The following is a 21,638-nucleotide window of genomic DNA, read 5'->3' on the forward strand; positions in this document are numbered from 1 at the left end:
GATCCTGTTGAGGGTGCGCAAATATGACCCCATCACCCCCATCCTCAAATCACTCCACTGGCTTCCTGTCGCACTCAGGGTTGAGTACAAGGTCTCCCTCCTTACCCACCAGGGCATTCAGTGTGAAGCCCCCCCCTACCTCAAGGAACTCCTCACCCCACAGACCTCAACGCGTACCCTCCGATCTGCCTCAGCATATTTTTTGAAACCTCCCAGGACAAAACTCCGTACAATGGGAGATCGAGCTTTCTGCTCAGCTGCTCCCAGTCTGTGGAATGCTCTCCCTGACCACCTGAGGACACCACAGACTGTGGATGCTTTTAAACGTGGCCTTAAAACCCACCTTTTTAGGAGAGCTTTTGAGTGAACTTGTGCCCTTTTCCTTTTATTTATTTTTATGCTAACCATGTGTTTTTAGAATCTAAATAACAAATGGAAATTGTAAGATGGCAATTTGAATGAAAGGTCAGAATGAAAAACATGGAATATGGTGAAGCTCTCATTTAAAATGGGAAAAGGAACTACTTGGAAAAGCTTAAATTGAAAGTTATAGCCTAATAGAAAAGGAAAACAAGAAAAATAATTTTAGTAGTTTTATATATATATATATAAATATGTGTGTGTGTGTGTGTGTGTGTGTGTGTGTGTGTGTGTGTGTGTGTGTGTGTGTGTGTGTGTGTGTGTGTGTGTGTGTGAAACAATCACATTAGTGAAATTAAACATTTCACAAAGATACACAGCGCAAAGATACACAGCGCCACTAACGAGTTCTGTGGACAGCGGTGCCCTCTAGTGGCTGAATGTATAACTGCAGCACTAAAATGACATGACATCACACCTGTCATCCATGTATTTGGATCATATGTCAGCTGTATTTATATCTCAAAAGGGAAAAACTAATTTAAAGTTGTCTGTGTGTATGTGTGTGTGTGTGTGTGTGTGTGTGTGTGTGTGTGTGTGTGTGTGTGTGTGTGTGTGTGTGTGTGTGTGTGTGTGTGTGTGTGTGTGTGTGTGTGTGTGTGTGTGTGCCTTGTTATGTTGCTCTCTATAAATGTCACCATAAATTACAAACACAGTGTAAGAGCTCATGCACTTCCAGGACTCAAATTGTTTGAGGTGCTCTTTGGATGGGACAATCATATATAGCAAAACTCAGGAAACTCCAAGGCACTCTCTTTAGAAAAATCAAAAAGCCTTTATTGTTATGGCTTGGTTATCTTAAACCTTTAAAACACTCCAGTGTAAGAGCTATTTTAAAATAGTCTAATAAGGGCTCTGCTATGACCTTAAAGGACAATTCAGATCCCAGAGAACAGTCAACTCGGTACACATATGTTATTAACCCCTAGGTTTTGCGCTGGAATTGTCCTTTAACTGTCTCTAGGTCCTATACCAGGTATGAAAACTACATTGTCTTTCATTATTACAGATGTGTCACAAAATGCATTTATTGTGTAATACCCACTTAATAAACTACCAGGTGTTACTAACTCCCATAACTCCCCATAAATCTGTCCTTAGGGTTTCTGTGTTTCTGTACATATTTCTGTATATGAAATTCAGTGGTGAAAAGTAAGTAGGCCTAAGTACATTTAAGTGTTGTACTTATAAACAATTGTAATGTACTTGTAGTTAAGTTGAGTATTTCCATTGCTGCTCCTTTATCCACCACAATTCAGAGGGAAATATTGTACTTGAACTCCACTACATTTATATGATAAATGAAAAACTAGAATCAGCCAATAAATTATATTTATATATAAATAAATACATTTAAATTAGCCCCATATATACCAGCTGCAATGTGTACACAGTAATAAAATGATAATTATCATATAACAATATTCTGATGCTACCATTGTTGGATTTTTAACATTTTAAAATGCATACATTACTTGTAATAGTCTTTTTACACTGTGGTATTTCTACTTTTAATTAAATCCAATATCTGAGTACTTATTTGACTATTAGAATAGGCTATAAATAGGAGGAACAATATTTGTTTATCTTAATACAGTTTTCTGCAAACTAGACCCTCATAATATAATTTCCCGAGTTTACAGCCTAACAACACAAACATCTGACTTTACTCAGCCGTAGTCAGGCAGCGTGCAGGTGGATTGTTTGACGACAGATCCAGACACACATCCAGTCACGTCTCTGCTGTTAACTGAGACGTGAACTCAGCTGACCCTCAGCTGGCTCGGTTACTAGAAAGAGTTCATGGGCGGCAGAGGATTATATAACATTATATAGTGTGTAAACAGGTGTGGCTCCGCAGCAAAAAGTGCTGAGCCAGCCAGAAGTGAGGTAATGGACTTTGCACTGATTGCATTGAGACATGATAAAGAGGCAGAAAAACGTCACTGTCACAAGTTCACTGGAAACAATTAGCACGGCAAACAGGCTAGTCTTGTTTAAACAGTCATCAAAGGATCCGATCTGAGTCACCCCACTGAAAAGAAAATCTCATATTCAAAATGCGAGACTCAGGACTGGCCAAAAGAGAAGACTCTGAAGGACAAATTGTATTCTTGTAAGTGATTTTAAGGTGGACTTAAAATAATATAAATATTTAATTAGTATATTCAGCATTCAGAGTAACTTTTCCCACAATAACTCTATTAAACTTCAATACAGCACCACTGCAGAGACTATAGAATTGGTCTTGACTAAAAAAAAGGTTTTAATAAAAAGTTAATATAAATGTAACAAATAATTGCATTAAATGTGTATGGATGTCAACCATTTGTGCTTATTCTTAACCAATACATTATTTCACCAGTGATTTTCTTGATGTTCTTTCAGCATTTGGGATCATTGTTCCTCTCTCCTACTTAAAAAAATAAAACACAAGTACTTTAACATAAGGTTCGGAATTTCACCATTTAGCACTGTTACACAGAAACAAGAAATAAAACTTCTTGCAATGAAGAGACAAGCAGTCACGTTTACACTTCTGGACGTTTCCTTTTAATTGATCCTTTATCCATCCTGTCCACAACCACACAACGTAGCATTATAATATTGTTCATGTGCATACAGTGTTTTGCTGTGTACGTCGACAGCAAGTAGCCCCGTCAGAACATGTTACAGATGCAGTCTGTCAGATTACAGTAAAATAAGTTAAAACTCTTTCTGGCCTGTGAAACCAGGTAAATAACATAAAATCTTCCCTCACTTTAGATGGTGCCCTTGATACTTCCTCTACATACTGTAGTACAGTAGCTCCACAACATTGTTGGCATGGTGATTGTATGTGGTTTTGAAAGCATTCATGTAAATATACATACATTTATACCCCAAAATGCGTAGCTGATTAGGCAGGTAAGCACACTTATTATAATCATTATGTATTGAGTCTGATAACTGCCAGGGGGGTTAAAATCCGGAGCTCAGTGGGTGCTGCTTCCGTTACCAAACGGATCCGGCTCTGTTAGGAGTTCTTGTATGCAACAGGATTTTTTCGGACTTTCGGTAGACTAAATGTTCAGTGTGTGGAATTTAAAGAGCATTCATGGCAAGTGGTAGTTTCTGATCTTCAATATATAAGAACAGATGACAGGGAGTGTCGAAAATTCACACCGTCAACTCCTCTAAGGTTGGGCTGGAAACTCCAGTTGGCATGAAAGCTTGGGAGTAGATAAGAGATTCAGCACCAGTTAACCACCAAAAATCCAAAGACTTCCACCCAGTTTCACTCTGATGTAGCTCATTTTCGGTTACTTTTTTTTAGTAATAAGTTTAAAAATGGAGGTTGATGGCGGATGGCTCTGCTAGCAGAAAGTACCAGACACATGTTGCCATGGAAAAACAGAATGAGTGGCAGGTCAGGAGACTTATCACAGCTAGAAAATTGAAAATGGGATTAGTTGTTTTCTCCTCATTAGAGTCAAAGTACAGAAAACAAAAACAGACTGTAGTTTTATGTTTGGCCATTTGAACAATTGCTTGCACTCAGACCTTTAAAAGAGGAAGTGACACGAGCTGTGAACAAGGGGTGCCACTTTTCTAACCTTACACAACATAAATTAACCATAATTGCAAATGACTAAACATAAAACCGTAATTATGTGAAAGCCAAAAAATAAAATACAATAAGACAGCATTAAATATTCTAACGTTAATGACTAGTTCATGATGTTGCCGATTTAAGGTATGCAATGAGGTCCTGGCGCTCGCCCTTCTTTTTGATGCCAGCGAAGATCATTTTGGTTCCAGGAATGTACTTCTTGGGGTTCTCCAGGTACTCCATCAAGGTGTCCTCACTCCACACAATACCTGGGAAAAGACAGATGATCAGTGATTAAAAGAAGGATAAATGATTTAATCAGGAAAACTAACTAAAAAGGGATCGGACCTCCAGGCTTGAAGGATTAGAGACCAGATATCCGTGTTCCTACAACAGGCAGTCTTTTAAAGCCTTAAGTAGAAACCGCTAAGGTTACTAGTGACGACACGATTATTAACAGAAAGATTAACAATTTTAATAACTGATTAACAATTTGAGTCATACCGCAATCAAAAATGTCAAGACATTTCTGGACAGACAGTCCAGAAAGACAGCTTTTCAAATATGAGGATTTGCTGCATTTTGTTTTATAATCGTTGTAAATTGAATATTCTTGATGTTTGAGCCGTTTGTGTGTGTGACTTTTAAACTTTCTTTCTTTTTTTTTTTTTTATAAATACAGATTAAGAAAATGTTTTATTAGCTAATGAGATTAAATCGATATAATAAGCAGCCCTTACATTTTAAAATATATGAAACAACAACAATTTATTAATTTTCAAATGTAAAAGAATTTTTAAGACATGTTACATCTAATTATCTCTGCTTTGCACTGGCTCTATTGAAGTTGCCTTTTTAAAGAGGTCCCACAGTTTGTAGTTATGTACCAGTATTACACAGAACATTTTAAATAACTTGATGCCAACTTCAGAAAATAAATCCCCCCTTCTTTACTTGATCCAATTCCAACGTAGAGGGGTTATTCAAAGTCTCATTTATCCACTAGTGAACTGACCTTTACTCTTGTTGGCGTCTGTGTACGAGTAGCCCTGTGCCTGCCCAGTCTTGCGTCCGAACAGACCCCAGAGGTTAGGGCCTACCTTGTGCTTCCCCCCCTCCTCTACTGTGTGGCACTGAGCACACTTCTGGACGAAAGCTTTCTTTCCTTTGGCGATGTCACCCATAGTCGGCTGGAGAGACACAAAGTGAAAGCACAAAAAAGAAAAATGAGTCAGGTGCATATTATAGTGTGAGATATTTTAAATAGTAATGCGTGTGAATTTAGATCCATAAATACAACTGCCCAGTTTCTATTCATAGACTATGGTTATTATGGCAGAGGAGGCTCGTTCACTGCTCAAGTCTGACGGGCGCCATCTTGTGAAGGTCGTTTAAGGGGACAACTTTATCAGACCTTTATAGCAAAGCATTCTTTATGCAAACAAGTCATGACATTCCCCGTGTGCACTTGGCACCCTGCCGAGGTAATTTCAAGGAAATCCCCACATGAAACCTGCCCAGAAAACGGCACCAAACCACCCTTCAAAAGACACGTTAGCCTAGCTTCCATCCGCTCCGGTTAAATCACTGTTAATAGCATGTATTCTTCAGCGCCCTGGCAACCAAAGCACGAATTAATTCACAAGAAAAGCTGCCAGGCTTGTGAAGGCTTGTTTTAACAGCATACTGCAATACGGGTTTAGCTTTAACGTGTCGAGCTTGTCGAAGGGGAGCCAACATAAATGTACTTAGCTACAGTTGGGTTTATGACACTGTGGCATTAGACTTAACCGGTGTCCGGTGTTATGCCAAAATGTGTTTCACTTTCCTTTTTGGCCTCAAATCAACTTGCTGACGAGAAATGCTTTACAGTGCATGCATAACTAGTTAACAGCATGGTCTGTACAGCAGTTACAGACCATCTAGCAGTAATTTACTTAGCTAGTCTATACGGTCCATAGGCCATACAAGACCATGTACCTTCGAAGTAAAAGAAGGTAAAGTTAGCAATAGGTACCACAGCCCAGACATTCTCTAACATGGCGGGCCACACTGCACATCCTTTCCATCAAGGACATACAGCGCAAAGTGAAAGCAGCTTCCATCCATAGACTGCTAAAGTGGTACTAACACACATTTTTTAGTCAGGGACCCGCTAACGTTAACTAGCTAAGCTATAAAAAAAAGGTAACGTTAGCTTGCCCTGGCTAGCCTGCTAGTAGTAAGGTTAGCCGGGGGATGTGTCACCCACCCAGGCTGTAAAGGGTGCTTCAAAGTCAGCGTCCGGATATCCACTGCAGTATTAGCAAACGTTACACCTTTACCGACTCCAGGAAACAACAAGAACGATCTTAAATAAACATATTTCCAACGATAGCTAGCTAGCTAGTTCAATTAAATAACCGCATTCCTCTTGAATGGAGGGCTAACGTAAGGTTGATCAAGTTAACCCTTCCTTTAGGGCTAAATCGCCCAGCATCTCTTGTTGTGCTTTAGCATGATTATAAATATCCAAAATATCAAATCCAACAGCGTAATATAAAGTACACACATTTACCTTTTGATTAAATATGTGGGGTTATAAGATGCTTCTCTCGGCCGGTGAGCGAGTTCTGGCGGTCGCAAAGAAGGTCACTTCAATTTAGAGGCACCGGCTTTTGACGTCATCGTTCAATCACGTGCCGGGCGAAGGCGAAATCCTCACGGTAAATCCGGCCGAGTTCCATTTGTACAAACGGAGGTTTCCTCCTTACCCGACTTTATATCTTTACACTTATTTGAAAATCGTTTGGTTTTGGGGACACGAAGCTCAAATACACACTGATTAAACAGTCATAATACACATTTTAAATATAATGTTGACGAATCGTCGCTGCATGGTCTGGAAAAAGATTAGACAAGGATACAAAGTAGGAAGCGATAAATGTGTTTTGGTACTGCTCCCCACATCTTGACGTATTGCCATTGTGGAGGAAAAGGCACCTGGTGGAGTAGCCTTATTAGGAGATATAGTAGGCCTTCAAATGTCGATCTATTTAATTTGATTATGGACAAACTGAAGTATCTGTCATTTTAGTTTGGGTATGGGAAATATCCTATAGCCTAATATTTGAAAAAAAAAAATTGGGTATTTGGTGCTTTCATATAGCCCACTTTCATATATTTAGGGGTGGATAAATTATCTTTAATATGAATAGGATAAGTTGTGACATTATTAATTCACATTTCACGTAACATAACTTAAAACAGAAAACTGTAGCCTAGCACTTACCTTTAACTGACCTTTTAAAAGACGGAGACATTTTAACTATATCACCAATATTTTTTTTTTTTAAGTGAAGTAGCCTACTTCAGTAATAGCAGGTACACGTTTATACATAAAGCACCTCTCTAGAGCAGACTTCACAAAGTTCTTAACTATAAAAGACATAAGCAAGAAATTCAATATGATTAAATAAAACTACAGAAAGGTAAACACGTGTTTCTTGAGCTGTGTCCTCGGCAGGGTTTCCCCCAGTGTATTACAAGCCTGGTGGGGCTATGATGCCCCCCATTCATAATGTGTTTTTGTTCACACAGACATACAGAATAGGCCTACTTTATCATCATAGTATTGTATGAGTATTTTTCTTTCCCGTAACTTACTGTAAAATACCATGCAACTTGGCCCACTGTTTAGATAGGCCTACACAAGTGAAATATGTGTTAGTTATTTTAACATGAGTTACAAAAGCTAGCTGCTGTTGAGGCGTCCTTTGTATAGACAGTTTAAAGAAGGTCCTTTCGTCCTTTAGTAACCGAGAACAAGAGAGTGATTTTTAAACCTCCCGTACAGTAGATGGCAGTAAACGATCACTATCTTCGCGGTCTTATCAGCTCTACTGACAGCTTCACAACTATGGGAATTTATACATTTTACTTACTTCACTTTGCCAGGATAACCGTAAACTCGTAACGCAACTCGTGGTCAACACATTTAAAGATTAAATGGTTAAAGGAGGTGATGTCGTAGCAAAGTCTCTAATTTATCATGAAATAACTTGACTTGTTAGGCTACTGCAAGGAAACTGTTGAACATGTGGTGAAAGGAGGTTTGTGGTTGTAGGAAGTTAATTGTAAAAAGAGAAAGATGTAGCCCGCCAATGAAACTAAAGAAGAAGAAGAAGAAGGAGGAAACGTAGGGAAGAAACTATCATTAGCCTACTCGTCTGATAATTGGTCCCACAGTTTTTAATTATTCATTACACAAAATAGGCAAACATCCAACTGGAAAATGCACATAGCTGTAACCAGCCATGAACTGTTGAACACATACTAATACATTGCAAGTCATACAATACCCAGAGACTAAAGACCACCTTTTCACCTAAGGCAAACCACCACAACCTTTCACTGTCAGGGCTTTTGCGAAAAACAGCAGGCAAGGCATATCACAATAGTATTACGTTTCTAAAGAAATTTGATTTAGTAAAAATAATCTAGTTTCTTTTTTTATTTATTTTTCTGCATTTAGCTCTCGTCCACACTACAGTCCAGTTGGAGGCGGTGCACCCTTAAATTGGTTTGCAAACCCCCAATAAACAATAAAGAAGAAGAAGGGGCAGGATAGGATATTTCCGAGGAGGACTTGAAGGCAGCACAAACGGCTACTGGCACAGTCAGGAAGCAAATATGGAGGAATACCCTAAGCAAACCGAAAACCTCGACGACCCTCCCAACAGCCGGCTGTTCGTGGTCACAAGTCGGTCCATAACCGAAGATGAGCTTCGGGAAAGTTTCTCTGTGTTCGGGGACATCCATGGGATTTGGGTCGTCAAAGACAAGCAAACAAAGGAGTCCAAAGGGATCTGTTATGTGAAGTTCGCCAAGTCGTCGCAGGCCTGTCTGGCAATGGAGGAAATGCACGGCAAAGTGCTGATGGAAGGGACCAAACCCATCAAGGTAACGTTAACGGTTATACCGCTGATTTTAGGTGACCGAAGCAACGCGTTTCTCCGTATATATTTTGTAACTAACGTTAGCTTGCTTGTGTGCTAAACTAGCTAACGTTAGCCAGTGTTACGTCAGCTAGCTAGCTAGCTACGTTAACGTTACATTGTTAAAAAAAAAATACATCGATACCGGTGTATTGTATAAACTTCACCTGAAACTATAACATTAATTATACAGAGGGGCGCTTCACGTTCACTAGTTGAAATGGGGGACAACTTCGACACACCGGTTAAAATACCGTGATGCGTAGCACCCCCTCTGTGGCTAGGGAAGAGACCGTTGGTTAGGATTTGGTTTATGTATGGACCTTTTTCACAGCAGACATGTTGACTTGTCATAGCAAGAAAAGCACAGCTGAAATTGATAATCTTAACGATGGCTCAATTCTATCAAGTGTCCCAGTAAGCTATTCCAGTGAGTCAGCATGCACAATACCAGGGTCTCTCCTAAGTGGAATGCAGCCATCATTAATGGGTTTGAATACACCTGTGCTTTTCCTACTATGACATGTCAACATGTCTGCCGGGAAAAAGGTCTACAGCTAGCTATGTCCCAATTCAAGGGCTGCAGCCTCTGAAGGAACAGTTCTATACAACACCGGTATTGATTTTTGAACGATACCGAACATCAACAATGTTCCATACAACACCTGTAACCCGAACGATATTTTTATATTTCTAAATCTTTATTTTTCAGATCTTTTCAGACTTTTTTTGTTTATCAGGCTGCAGTTGTAACCAAACAATTACTAATCGTTTCCTTTTTATTTCTCTGGTTGGTTGTGAAAGGTGTTTATTGCCCAGTCACGGTCTTCAACAAGACACCGAGACGTTGAGGATGAGGAGCTGACCAGGATCTTTGTCATGATCCCCAAAACCTTCTCGGAGGAGGATCTTAAAGACACATTTAAAGTAACCACAACACCCATTTCTTCTTTCTTTTCCTGTCTTTACTATTGCCTGTATGTGAAATACAACTCAGACTACAATTTAATGTGATTTATGAAAGTATACATTTTCATTTTAGGCTCTCTGGAATATGCCTACACTTTTTTTTTTTTTTTTTTTTTTTTTTTTTTTAATATATAAATGTTGGCTATAACTGCCATCTCTTGCTGCCTTTTTATGTAAATCAAGATTTTAAATAATGTGCAATCACACATGTTGAATATGGCAAAAATGAATACAAATCTATTTATCCCGGGCTTTGTCTGTCTGTCTCTCGTTCAGGAGTATGGTGATATTGAATATTGCGTGATCATCAAGAATAAGGCTACAGGCGAAAGTAAAGGACTGGGCTACGTGAGATACTACAAACCCTCTCAAGCAGCTGTCGCCATAGAGAACTGTGACAAAAGTAAGATGGTGTCAAAATATTGTGCTGGTGGTAGACGTAGCTGCATGAAAAATTACTGGGAGAATACATTTTTTTTACATTTCTACATACTCCTAAATGATTTAATACCATACAGTTAACAAAATGTATTTAGTGTGTTACCAGCCATACTAGCTTCTCACTGTTAACACTTTGTGAACTGCTGTGGACATTTTTGTCTTAAAGAATTGTGGCATTGATGATGATGATAATGGGTTTTTGTTAGCTTACAGGGCCATCCTGGCTGAACCTCGCACCAAGACTACAGCATCAGAAGATTACTCCGGGGGAGCACCCAGAGGTGATTACGCGGGCGGTGGCGCTGACTCCATGAACCCTTATGCCTTCCCTATGGGTAAGCTGTTGTTTTACAACCCAATTCAGTATATTTTGGGGTTAGTAAGTTTATAGTTCTTTCAAGCCCATGACCAGCAGTTAAGACATTAGACCGAGCACTGAATCCTGTATTTTGTGTCTGCTGTCAAATTACATACTTAAAGGTCGTGACACACCAACCAGACGGCCGACCATCGGCAGAAAAGCCAGTCGGACTGATCAGTCTCCCCGAGTTTGTCCAAAAAGTGCCTCGGAACACACCGAAGAGACAAGACAAAATGCGTCTCCATAACAGCAGGCGGCACTAATCTGTATTGTCTCCCCAAAATGAAAACCAGCAGCTGATTGGACGAAAGCGCCACGTGGGTCTGGTTTCTCCAGAAATTCAAAGACAGACTGTCATAGCAGCTCGTTCAGAATACGATCATATATTTTACGAAAATAGTTCACCGAAACGTGTTTCTGAAAACATTTTAAGCGAGAAATAGGCCGTGCAGTTGCTGAATCTGTCTTCATTTCAGATCAACAAAGGTCAGTTTAAAAGATTTTCGTCAGATGGTGAGAGACTCTAGTCACGCTCATCCCGCTCCCGTCTCCTGGTTAGCACTCCACCAATCGGATGAGTCATTTGAGTCCGACTGCTGGCAGTACCCGCCTTCCGATTATACATGTCAAATCGGCCGAAATTAAGGACGAAGGCCTCTCGGACAGACTGTCAGACGGCCGATTATCAGCTTGGTGTGTCTCGGGCTTAATAGCATTTCCGGGGGGACCCTGTTGGAGTGTTTTTTTTTTTTTTTTTTTTTTTTTAACCATCGGCATAAGTGTGGAGCTATCTGTGTTTATGATTGGGTCCCCATTTTCCTGCCAATCATTTCACATAATTCCACTGATCTACAGGTGGCGGTAATGTCCCCAGAAACACAGCAAAGCAGCAGCAAAGGCAGGGAAGAAGACGGCTAGCAAGTAAATGGATATAAACAATGCAGGCTACAAATGTTCTTTAAAAATGGCTTAAGACACTCTGTTGGTGAGATCAAGAATGAACAACTAGAAATGAAAGTCAGTCATTAGTGCCAAAATACAAATTCACGAAGCTGATGAGTTTAGGTTCAAGTGAGTTCTGAGTTATTTAGGGGCCTCATTGTGGCCTTATGTCCCACAGGGACATAGGGGATTAAGTGATGAATCCTGAGCCTGGTCTCTTCTTGAAGGTCTTTTTAATGTAAATACACTTGGGAATCACTTACTGCAGTTGTATCTGTCCCGTTATTGACCCTGGTGTCCCTCGTTCCTCTACAGTTGACCCTGGCAACTACTCGGTCAATATGGACTACCGCTCGGGGGACCGCTCAGGGGACCGCTCGGGGGACCGCTCTGGGGACTTCACACGGTGCCTGATGATGTCAACACGGGCCGCACTCACCCAGGAGCAGATTTTTTCTCTCTTTGACATCATTCCTGGCATGGAATACTGTGAGCTGCAGAGAGACTCTTATGGGTTGAGCAAAGGTCTGTGACTAAATCCAACACATGGGCTTTATTCATTTGGCCACTATAATACTGTACATTGGAATCAAAGCAAAACGAAGGTGTCTTTGATAGAGAGTTCACTTACCATATTTGATCTGTCAGGAGTATGTGACTGTGGTTCTGTATTTCACGTGAGGACACTTAAACATCCAGCATGAAAAAATTGGATCATACCCTCCCTTGATATGGAAAACATTTTACAAATAACTGTTACACGTTTTTAATCTTTTATAGTTGTTTTCTTAGTCTGATTAACAGACCTAAACCAGAAGGTATTAACATTTGTGATGATATAAAATGAATGAATGAAGCTAATCCTCATGTTTGAAAAACAGGAATTGGCTTTATAGGTGACTCAAGAATCGATCGTCAGCAGTCATTTATTAACATTTGGTTGTCCATTGGTTGCCTATGATCAACTAAGTGTTCTTTGATGAATCCCTACCATGTCCTAGCTTAAATACGTTGTCCTGACAGGTCAAAAAATGAATTTGAACATACTAAACTAACTTAAAAGTAAAGTTAGTTTACTGTAGTTTGGAACTCATGCAGTCTGTGAATGTTGATGTGTTCCAGCCGTTAATGTTGTTTAACTTAAAAGTGATCCTGTTGGCTGCAGGTCACGCTTTGATTCGCTACGGTAATCTTGGATCAGCTGTTTACGCCAAGGAAAAGCTGAATGGCTTTGAATATCCACCTGGCAACAGACTGGCAGTCAATTTTGTTGACGACGGAGAGGACCGCAGCAGGTACACACACACACACACACGCGTGTTTATACCTCTTACACACTGAATACCATGACCATGTCTCTGCAGAATAAGTCAGACGTTAATGGAGATGTGAAGCAGAAATGCCCTCTGAAGTAAAAATATTAATTTAAAATATTGAGACCAAAATTCCACTGATGATTTACAGTAACCTTCTCTGCGTGTCTTCTTGGTCATGTTTTATTTGTTGCCAAATATTCATGGGTGAATGTGACCATTTTCCCCTGTGGGCCACAGCGTTCGGGTAGGAGCTAACATCTTTTATATAGTAAACAACAAAGTACGTACTCTGAAGAAGTAAAAGTTGTGGGCACCACACAGTTACGACGTAGAGGAACCCCCCACGTTAACCATTGCGCTAAAAACACGTTTTAGAAAGCAGCCAGGGCATAAAGCTGGTCTTGATGGAGTCATGCAAATGTCAAATTGAGTTCATATTTACAAGTGTGCAAGACAAATGTTGAGTTAAAGTACACAATAAGGTTTAAAAATTACCCTACAAATAATCTTGGAGACACACAAATAAGGATACAAAGTCTGTTTTTTTTATTTGTCCAGTACCAGTGTTTTAGTCACCAGAAATGTCATGTGCGTAAGGGAGTGTCTTCATTTATCTCTGTATGGAGCCTAGTTGTAAGTCATTTTGGCCACACAACTTCATCAGTAGGTGAAGCTAAGTGTGAACCATTGAACATCCGCTTGAAACAGCTTTGCTCAGCGCTTGTTTTCGTGTGTAGCCCTGTAGGTCGGATGGCCATGCAGTTTGTTGCAACCCAGATGATGTCTGCAGCGTGGAACGGACATTCTCCCAGTCAGGCAATGAAACCTGTAAGTACGTAAAACCAACGCCTGATTTACAATATCACCCTGTAACTAATTATGAATTATATTAAGGCTGTGGTAGGTGCCACCGTGTCTCTCAATCTTCAGCATATTTTAACTGGCTGGTCTGAGAGAAAACTAGACTTCTGCACCTCCTCTTGGCTCTGTTGTCAGCCATTAGATAATCTAGCCCGTGACGGAGACTTTGGCCAATCACAGTCATTTCAGAAAGAGAGAGCGTTCCCATTGGCTGTTCTGCACATGCATTGTCCGTGTGACAAGAGAGGGAGAGCTGCAGGAAAAGGAATTGCTTTACTTCAAATTCTGCCGTTTTGCACATTCTACCAACTGCAGCTTTAACTCATAAGTTATTTTTAAGACTTTTTTTCTTTTCTTTTTTTTTTATTGATGAAAAGGAAATGTCTTTTAATTTTAGACATTTATTGAACCAGTGCTGTAGAGATAAAAAAAAAATAATACATACATACATACATACATACTGCTTGTGCAACTTTCTTCATCTGCAAAAAGACTTACTTTCAGCAGAATATTTGTCTGATTTATGTAAGTAATTTAAGTAATCATCTGGAAAAGTACTGCATCATTTTTAGTAATTGTTCTTGCTGTGGTGTCATTATAGAGACTACATTTAATTTTCATAGATGTTTCATAGAAAACAACTCGAGGTCAATTACTGTTCTGGGTTATTATCCCTCCAGGCCTCCTCTGCTACCAATAGCATTTGACAGGTCAAATAATGAATGGAATAAAAGTTTGTAATTACACAACATTATAAAACACATTTAACCTAACCGAGTTATGTGTGAAACAAAATAAATAAAACATGTCTGAGTTGACTCACTGATCCTGGGCGTGTCTGCCGGTACCCTCCAGAGCTATCCTGCTGTCGCCCCAATGCCCCGGGTTCAGACAGACGTCAACCTGCCCCCTCTGAAGAAGCTCGCTCCCCCCGACAGCAAGGCAAAAGAGCGCTTGTTTGTTGTCTTCAGCCCCGCCCCACTGCCCCCAGATGTGCTGGAGGACGTTTTCTGGTAAATTTCATTTTTCATTTCATTATCTTATCTCGAACAATCAACAATGTTGCAAAACAAAACCAAACCACAAAATAAAATTCAAACAATCAGAATTTAACAAAAACCTAAATAAATAAAAGGGTTAGTTCGAGAAGGAGCAGGCGGAAGCAAATAGCTTATTTGGTCGTGCCCCTGTTTCACAAAATCATATTATTACAAAGCAAATAGATATGCAATTACAGCATACAGTTTTTCAGGTCTTACAATAACTTCCAACAATATACAACAATACCTTTTACATTACAATTCCATTCCTGTGTTTCGGTCTGTTCTTTGCTGTATTGGTCAAGTAATGATTTATTTAATCTATTTTTGAACTGAATGATATTACGGCTCCATTTTAATGTCCTTGTTCAGTAAATGTCCCATTCATTGACTCATACTTTAACTTAATTATAACCGTGCCGTGTGCTTATGGTGAAAATAATGGTCCATTAGCCAGAAGGTCAAAGGTTCAATAGCCCACAACTCTAAGCTCAGTCGCTGCAAATGAGTGTGGATAAGAGCATCAAGCTAAACGCTCCTAAATGGCCGAGTAATGTTGCTATCCAAACGATGCTCCAGACAATGATCGGCATTAACAAATGTTCCCGTCTCTCTGTAGTCGCTTTGGTTCCCTGATTGAGGTCCATTTGGTTCCTGGGAGGAAGGTTGGATACATGAAGTATGCAGATAAACAGGTGAGACTCAGAACTGATGGAGGATAAACTTTTTTATTTTTTTATTGCAATTCCTTCATTTAATTAACCATCCATTTCCGTACAAAGCAGTACCATTATCATATCCTTTTTTGGATATGTATGTACATATCTATGTAGTCCACCCAGTGATGATGTTGATGATAATGATAACAAAAGCAACCCTCATAGCGAAATAAAAATAGAAATTAAAAAAAGTAAGGAAATCTATGTATAAGCATATACACATACATCTGCACCCCCTATACACTTACACACATACAATATATGCATACACTCCCAAACTCTTACATAAGAAACATAGGAGTTGTGGCTTTATATTGTGTTCATTTATCCCAGCGTCTTTCATACTCAAATTCTTCATTTCTGATTCTGTAGGTTATTGTCTCCATTTCTGAAATTTCATGCATTGTTTCTTTCCATCTCTGGACAGTTGGTATTAATGGTTTCAGCCGGTTTCTTGTTACCTGCTTCATGGCTGCAACTCTGAAAATTCGATATACAGTGGGGGAAATAAGTATTTGACCCCTTGCTGATTTTGCAGGTTTGCCCACTTACAAAGAATGCAAAAATCTACAATTTTAATCATATGTACATTCTAACAGTGAAAGACAGAATCCCAAAGAAAATTCCAGAAAATCACATCATATGAATTTATTAAAATTGATAACCATCTGATGAGGAAAAACAAGTATTTGACCCCCTGGACAAACAGCATGTTAATATTTTGTAGAAAAGCCATTATTGGCCAGCACAGATGTCAAACGGTTTTTATAGTTGGTAACAAGGTTTGTGCACATTTCGGCAGGGATGTTGGCCCACTCCTCCCTGCAGACAGCCTCCAAATCATTCAGGTTCCGAGGTTGTCGCCTGGCAACTCAAATTTTAAGCTCCCTCCAAAGATTTTCAATCGGATTCAGGTCTGGAGACTGGCTAGGCCACTCCAGAACCTTGATGTGCTTCTTCTTCAGCCACTCTTTTGTTGCTTTGGCGGTGTGCTTAGGGTCGTTGTCGTGCTGAAACACCCATCCTCGACCCATCTTCAGCTCTCTCACTGAGGGAAGGAGATGTCGGTCCAGAATTCCACGATACATGGCCCCGTCCATCCTCCCCTCAATACGATGGAGTTGTCCCGTCCCCTTGGCTGAAAAGCACCCCAAAGCATGATGTTGCCACCACCATGCTTGACGGTGGGGATGGTGTTCTTTGGGTTGTACTCTGTGTTCTTTGCCCTCCAAACACGACGAGTTGAGGCCAAAAAGTTCTATTTTGGTCTCATCTGACCACATCACCTTCTTCCAGGCCTCTTCTGAGTCGTCCAGGTGGTGAATGGCGAACTTCATGCGGGCCTGTACATGTTTCTTCTTGAGCAGGGGGACCTTGCGTGCGCTGCAGGATTTCAATCCATGACGGCGTAGTGTGTTACCAACCGTTTCTTTTGTAACTGTGGTCCCAGCTGCCTCAGTTGATTCATCAGTTCCCCCCCTTGTGGTTTTGGGATGATTCCTCACCGTTCGCATGATCAGGGACACCCCACGAGGCAAGATCTTGTGTGGAGGCCCAGACCGAGGGAGGTTGGCGGTGGTGTGGTGCTTCTTCCATTTCCTGATAACTGCACCGACAGTTGATCTTTTCTCTCCAAGTTGCTTTCAGATTCTCTTGTAGCCCATCCCAGCCTTGTGCAGATCAACAATCTTGTTCCTGATGTCCGTAGAAAGCTCTTTGGTCTTGCCCATGGTGGTGATGTTGGATGCTGGTTGTTTTGGTGTTGACAGGTGTCTTTTATACAGGTAACGAGGTGAGGCAGGTGTATTTGATGTAGATAATTGGTTGGGATTGGGGCTGTGTCTTAAAGAAAGACTAACTGGCTTGTAGGAGCCAGAATACTTGCTGTTTGTCCAGGGGGTCAAATAACTGTTTTTCCTCATCAGATGGTTATCAATTTTAATAAATTCATATGATGTGATTTTCTGGAATTTTCTTTGGGATTCTGTCTTTCACTGTTAGAATGTACATATGATTAAAATTGTAGATTTTTGCATTCTTTGTAAGTGGGCAAACCTGCAAAATCAGCAAGGGGTCAAATACTTATTTCCCCCACTGTAGATATTGGTCCGTCTCTTGTTTTTGCTCACGTGGTGATTTTCTTAGGATTATGTGTGTGTTGGATTAATAGTTTCTTTCAGATTTTAAAGTTCTTATTATTGCCGTTATAACCAGTTGCCAGAATGGTTTTAACATAGGGGAAAAAAAAAAGGGTAGCATTTGATGTTAGCATAGCAACAGGGATGGAGGTGTAGTAAAATGGTTGGGAAAAATCCAGTCTGGAGGAAGCGATTCACGGAAATGAAGATGGATGGATGAATAGATGTAGAAAAATGGACCAGGGGAAGACCTAAGACTTGTGTCTGTCTCTCTCTGTCAGTGTGCAGACGATGCCTTGGCAGCGCTCCACGGTCGGGTAGTCAATGGAGTAAAGATGAAGGTGATGCTGGCTGATCCTCCCAGGGAGGAATCTCATAAACGTCCTCGCACCTACTAGGACCACGTGACGGAAATGAGCGGTAAGTGCCGCGCTTTCTGCTGCAGGGAACAGCCCTATGAATAACCAAACAACTGGGTGGGTCCAACGTATTATACCCTAAATGTATTCTGTGTAAGACCTTTCCTGTCAAGTCAAGTGGGTTTTATTGTCATTTCAACCATATACACGGTATATAGTGAAACGTTTCACCATGGATCAAGTGGTGTTACACATTTAAAATATATAAAAACGACATTCGAGACAGGCTACATTTAGTGCACACAAATTATAGACTATACATGAAGTGCAATTAATTAATTAATTAAAGTAGAGCATTTAAGACAGACAAGGGGACAGACAACAAGACAGGACAGAAGTAGACTTGTAACAGAGCACTGTTAGGTTCACCGGAAGGAAGGAAGGATTGATGGATAGATAATTTTAGCAGCAGAAAAAAAGTGCAGGAGTACATTTGAGTTAAGTGTGCATCATGTTTTGTACACATGGTTTGTGAAAGCTACACAGAGCAGAAAAGGTGCTCCCAATCTTGCCTAGGAAAAATGAAGTCGACATGTCTTTAATTGCTGCAGTGTCCTATGCCTCAGATGGACTTGGTAACTGACCACCTAGTAAAGACGTTCTTAAACCTCAACAACCAATCGGAGTCTAATTTAGCATCAGAAATGGAGAGACGTATTCTGTGAGAGCTTCTTCCGCTTGCACTCCTCCAAACTTCTTTCTGTAAAACTGTGTTTTTAGTTTGTGATGACAGGTGAGTTGTCTCTCTTCCTGTGAATAACACTGCAGCTTCTTGTTCCCTAGGCGACTGTTGTCATGACACGACACCTGACCCGACCTGACCCGACCGACCGACCGACATCGAGCCCTTCTCTTGACACGACCCTTTTGACACCTGTCTGACTCTCACTGATCAAACGAGTAAACGCTAGCATCCACCCCTACAGCACAGTCTTAATCCTGTACAGTCTGTAAGCAGCAACAACGTGCACAGTGTGTGTGGCGTTTGTGGTAAGCTATATGCTTTTTATGTTTTATTTTTTTGAAGTACAGTAGATAATTTTTGTTAACTGGACTATGTACAACTACAGCAGTAGCACACCATGATTTATCAACAGACTACCGAATAAACACTTAATTTACATTTTTTAAAATATAAAAATCTCAAGTCTCATTGTAGTTCAGGTGTTGGCAGCATTTTATTCTGGGGGGGTAAAACTGTAGACGGGAAGCTAAAAAAACAGGATTTGTTATGCTGGATCTAGATGTTTGTTGTTTTTCTTTTTTTTTAGATCTGGTCCTTCCTTTTTTTTATCTTATGTCAACCCATGTTGAGCTTAGTACAAATGTGTTTATCAGATTAATTTTTTTTTTTTTTTTTTTTTTTTGTCAGTAAAAATAAAAATCCATTGAACACCCCATCCAGTCTGGCTCGTCTCTTCTGTAGCTGCCTGATGAATAACTGGACAATAAATTGTTCAAAAAACAACTAGGTTTAAATATTTGATTTCTCTGTCTGAAATTGTTCCTGTTTTACTCTATCTCTTATTGGATTTATTTCATCTTCTTCCTTTTTGCTAAATAAATGTCAGAATAGTGGTGAAATAAAAGTCAAGTATCGAGATGCTACATTAAATCAGTGGGATTTGTTTGTGAATCCTGTTGTCTTGTGCCGACATTTTGAATGTATTCAACAAGTGAATGTACATTTGAAAAAACGTTAATTAAAAAATCAATGGGAAAATTGGTTGTGTATACAAAAGGGAAACAAATTGTGAAGATGGGAAGTTTATCCAACACAGCAAGTGTTTGTGAAATGACAATTAATATATACATTCTTTAAAGTGGAGACCAAATAAAGGTCAAATTGTCTATGGGGCAAGAGGGTGAGGATGGACTGTGGATATTGGAATTAAAATGCTTTTATTTTTAATCTTAAATTGGTGTAGTTCTGAATATTGGCAACTGCTGCTTAACAAGCCTCTCTTGGTAGGTATGAATCTGTGACATATGTGATACATAGTTCCAGTATATGGTTCACTTAAATTTTATTTTTATATGTATGTACTTTAATTACCCTCATGATGCAGCAGACATGAAGTCATTTTGTGAAGAGGAACGCCACGATTAACAACCCTAAAAGCATTTCAATTTTTAGAATTAAAGTGCATTTAAATTAATTCTCTGAATTTCAACATCCCTGGTAATAAAACTGGATTACTAAGTGGGCAACTGCCTCTACACCGCAGACCTACGGGGACCCTGTATCTTTAAAGGTGCTGTAGGTAGGATAGGGAAGATCCAGGACTTAGCCAAAAAATTTGAACATTGACAACTTCTCAGTCCCTCCCCCCTTTCTGCTAGAGCACAAAACTGTCTCCTAAACTCCTCCCCCAACAAGGGAGAATGAATGCGCTGCGTGAACAGTGATTGACATGCAGTTAGACACCCCCCCTGGCCCTGATTGGTGCATCTGAACAGGGAGCGGTGGATTTTTGCAAATTGCACTACAGGCTGTAGGTGGTGCCACAGGAGCCAGATAATTAATTTTTTATGATCTGCTTCATGTAGTTCTACTGGAACATAGGGTCCATTTCAGCAAATATAACAGTTGTATAGTCTTACCTACTGCACCTTTTTAATAATAAACACTTCTAAGTCATAATGTGGGACTTGGCATCATCTAAGAAGAGACACACTGGATGTACAGTAATCTTTTATTCAGGAGGCAACTCATGAGAACATTATTTACATTTCTGGGCTGGCGATGGGACAATTTGGTTTCCCTGCTGGGGCTTTATCACAGTCTGGTCACAGAAATAGCGCTGACATTTTAGAAGCTTGGTCTGGGGTTTTTCCTTCAAAACGTCACATAAATTTCTCTAACAATTTTTCAATGTAAGCTTAGCTAAATTAAATGTATTTTGCTGAGGGAAAACTTCACTAGAATGATGAAATTGCAACCTCAAACTCGAGCGTTTTATTTTGGCATGAGAGCAGCTGAAACTCTGAACAGATCAAGTTTCTTACAACAGAACCACTCCTGTTCATTTCCTACATTGTATTGTAACTTCAGTACGCTTTCAAACATCCATCGATGTTACTTGATTTATCTTATCTAGTCTTGTCCCACAGTACAATCTCAAGTATAGAGCTTTCATTTTTTAAGCTCTTACAATGTTTGCTATATACCATTGTCAACTGATTAGGAAGCCCAATTTATTTCAATAGTCATTTCAGTTTCAACGAAAGATGGCAAGTTCGTCGAGCAACAAAGTGCACAACAGCCAAATTCTATTTTAATGGAAATTCTGACAAGCAACAACCATGTGGAGTTGGCCCTGATGAACCCTAATTGGCCCTGCTGTGGAAATTTGGAGCCCTGATGGACAAAAAGCCGAGGATGTGGTGGGATGTGAGAGGGGCAATACAGAAAACAGAGGGCGGCAGAGACGGGCAGTGATG

General features: G+C 40.0%; 2 protein-coding genes across 3 annotated transcripts; one reads left to right on the top strand and one right to left on the bottom strand.

The window, feature by feature from the left end:
* Positions 1–2,950: 2,950 nt before the first annotated feature.
* Positions 2,951–6,677, bottom strand: LOC114571893 (cytochrome c). Its single transcript, XM_028603160.1, has 3 exons — positions 6,570–6,677; positions 5,028–5,202; positions 2,951–4,281 (listed from the first exon to the last, which is right to left on the bottom strand). Exons 2-3 carry the CDS (start codon positions 5,194–5,196, stop codon positions 4,136–4,138), a joined length of 315 nt encoding a protein of 104 aa, XP_028458961.1. The 5' UTR covers positions 5,197–5,202; positions 6,570–6,677; the 3' UTR covers positions 2,951–4,135.
* Positions 6,678–8,535: 1,858 nt separating this feature from the next.
* On the top strand, positions 8,536–19,544 carry rbm45 (RNA binding motif protein 45). 2 transcript variants are annotated; one of them, XM_028603158.1, is made up of 12 exons: positions 8,536–8,953; positions 9,793–9,915; positions 10,234–10,360; positions 10,605–10,733; positions 11,615–11,680; positions 12,017–12,226; positions 12,867–12,996; positions 13,755–13,845; positions 14,734–14,891; positions 15,538–15,613; positions 18,057–18,195; positions 18,978–19,544. In XM_028603158.1, exons 1-11 carry the CDS (start codon positions 8,684–8,686, stop codon positions 18,171–18,173), a joined length of 1,497 nt encoding a protein of 498 aa, XP_028458959.1. In that variant the 5' UTR covers positions 8,536–8,683; the 3' UTR covers positions 18,174–18,195; positions 18,978–19,544. The 2 variants fall into 2 exon arrangements, with proteins under 2 accessions (XP_028458959.1, XP_028458960.1); XM_028603159.1 differs by lacking the exon at positions 11,615–11,680 and having other exon boundaries at positions 8,537–8,953.
* The last annotated feature ends 2,094 nt before the right edge of the window (positions 19,545–21,638 follow it).

Source organism: Perca flavescens, chromosome 17 (genome assembly GCF_004354835.1).
Source record: "Perca flavescens isolate YP-PL-M2 chromosome 17, PFLA_1.0, whole genome shotgun sequence".
NCBI classification, from domain to species: Eukaryota; Metazoa; Chordata; class Actinopteri; order Perciformes; family Percidae; genus Perca; species Perca flavescens.

What these genes read in the sequence shown, in the direction of transcription:
- rbm45 (XM_028603158.1), top strand. Translation starts at nt 8,684, where the DNA reads ATGGAGGAATACCCTAAGCAAACCGAAAACCTCGACGACCCTCCCAAC. An exon ending in ATCTTAAAGACACATTTAAA is followed by an intron (nt 9,916 to 10,233) that starts GTAACCACAACA and finishes TCTCTCGTTCAG; the next exon opens with GAGTATGGTGATATTGAATA. An exon ending in CTCTTATGGGTTGAGCAAAG is followed by an intron (nt 12,227 to 12,866) that starts GTCTGTGACTAA and finishes TGTTGGCTGCAG; the next exon opens with GTCACGCTTTGATTCGCTAC.
- LOC114571893 (XM_028603160.1), bottom strand. Translation starts at nt 5,196, where the DNA reads ATGGGTGACATCGCCAAAGGAAAGAAAGCTTTCGTCCAGAAGTGTGCT. An exon ending in AGACGCCAACAAGAGTAAAG is followed by an intron (nt 4,282 to 5,027) that starts GTCAGTTCACTA and finishes GTCTTTTCCCAG; the next exon opens with GTATTGTGTGGAGTGAGGAC.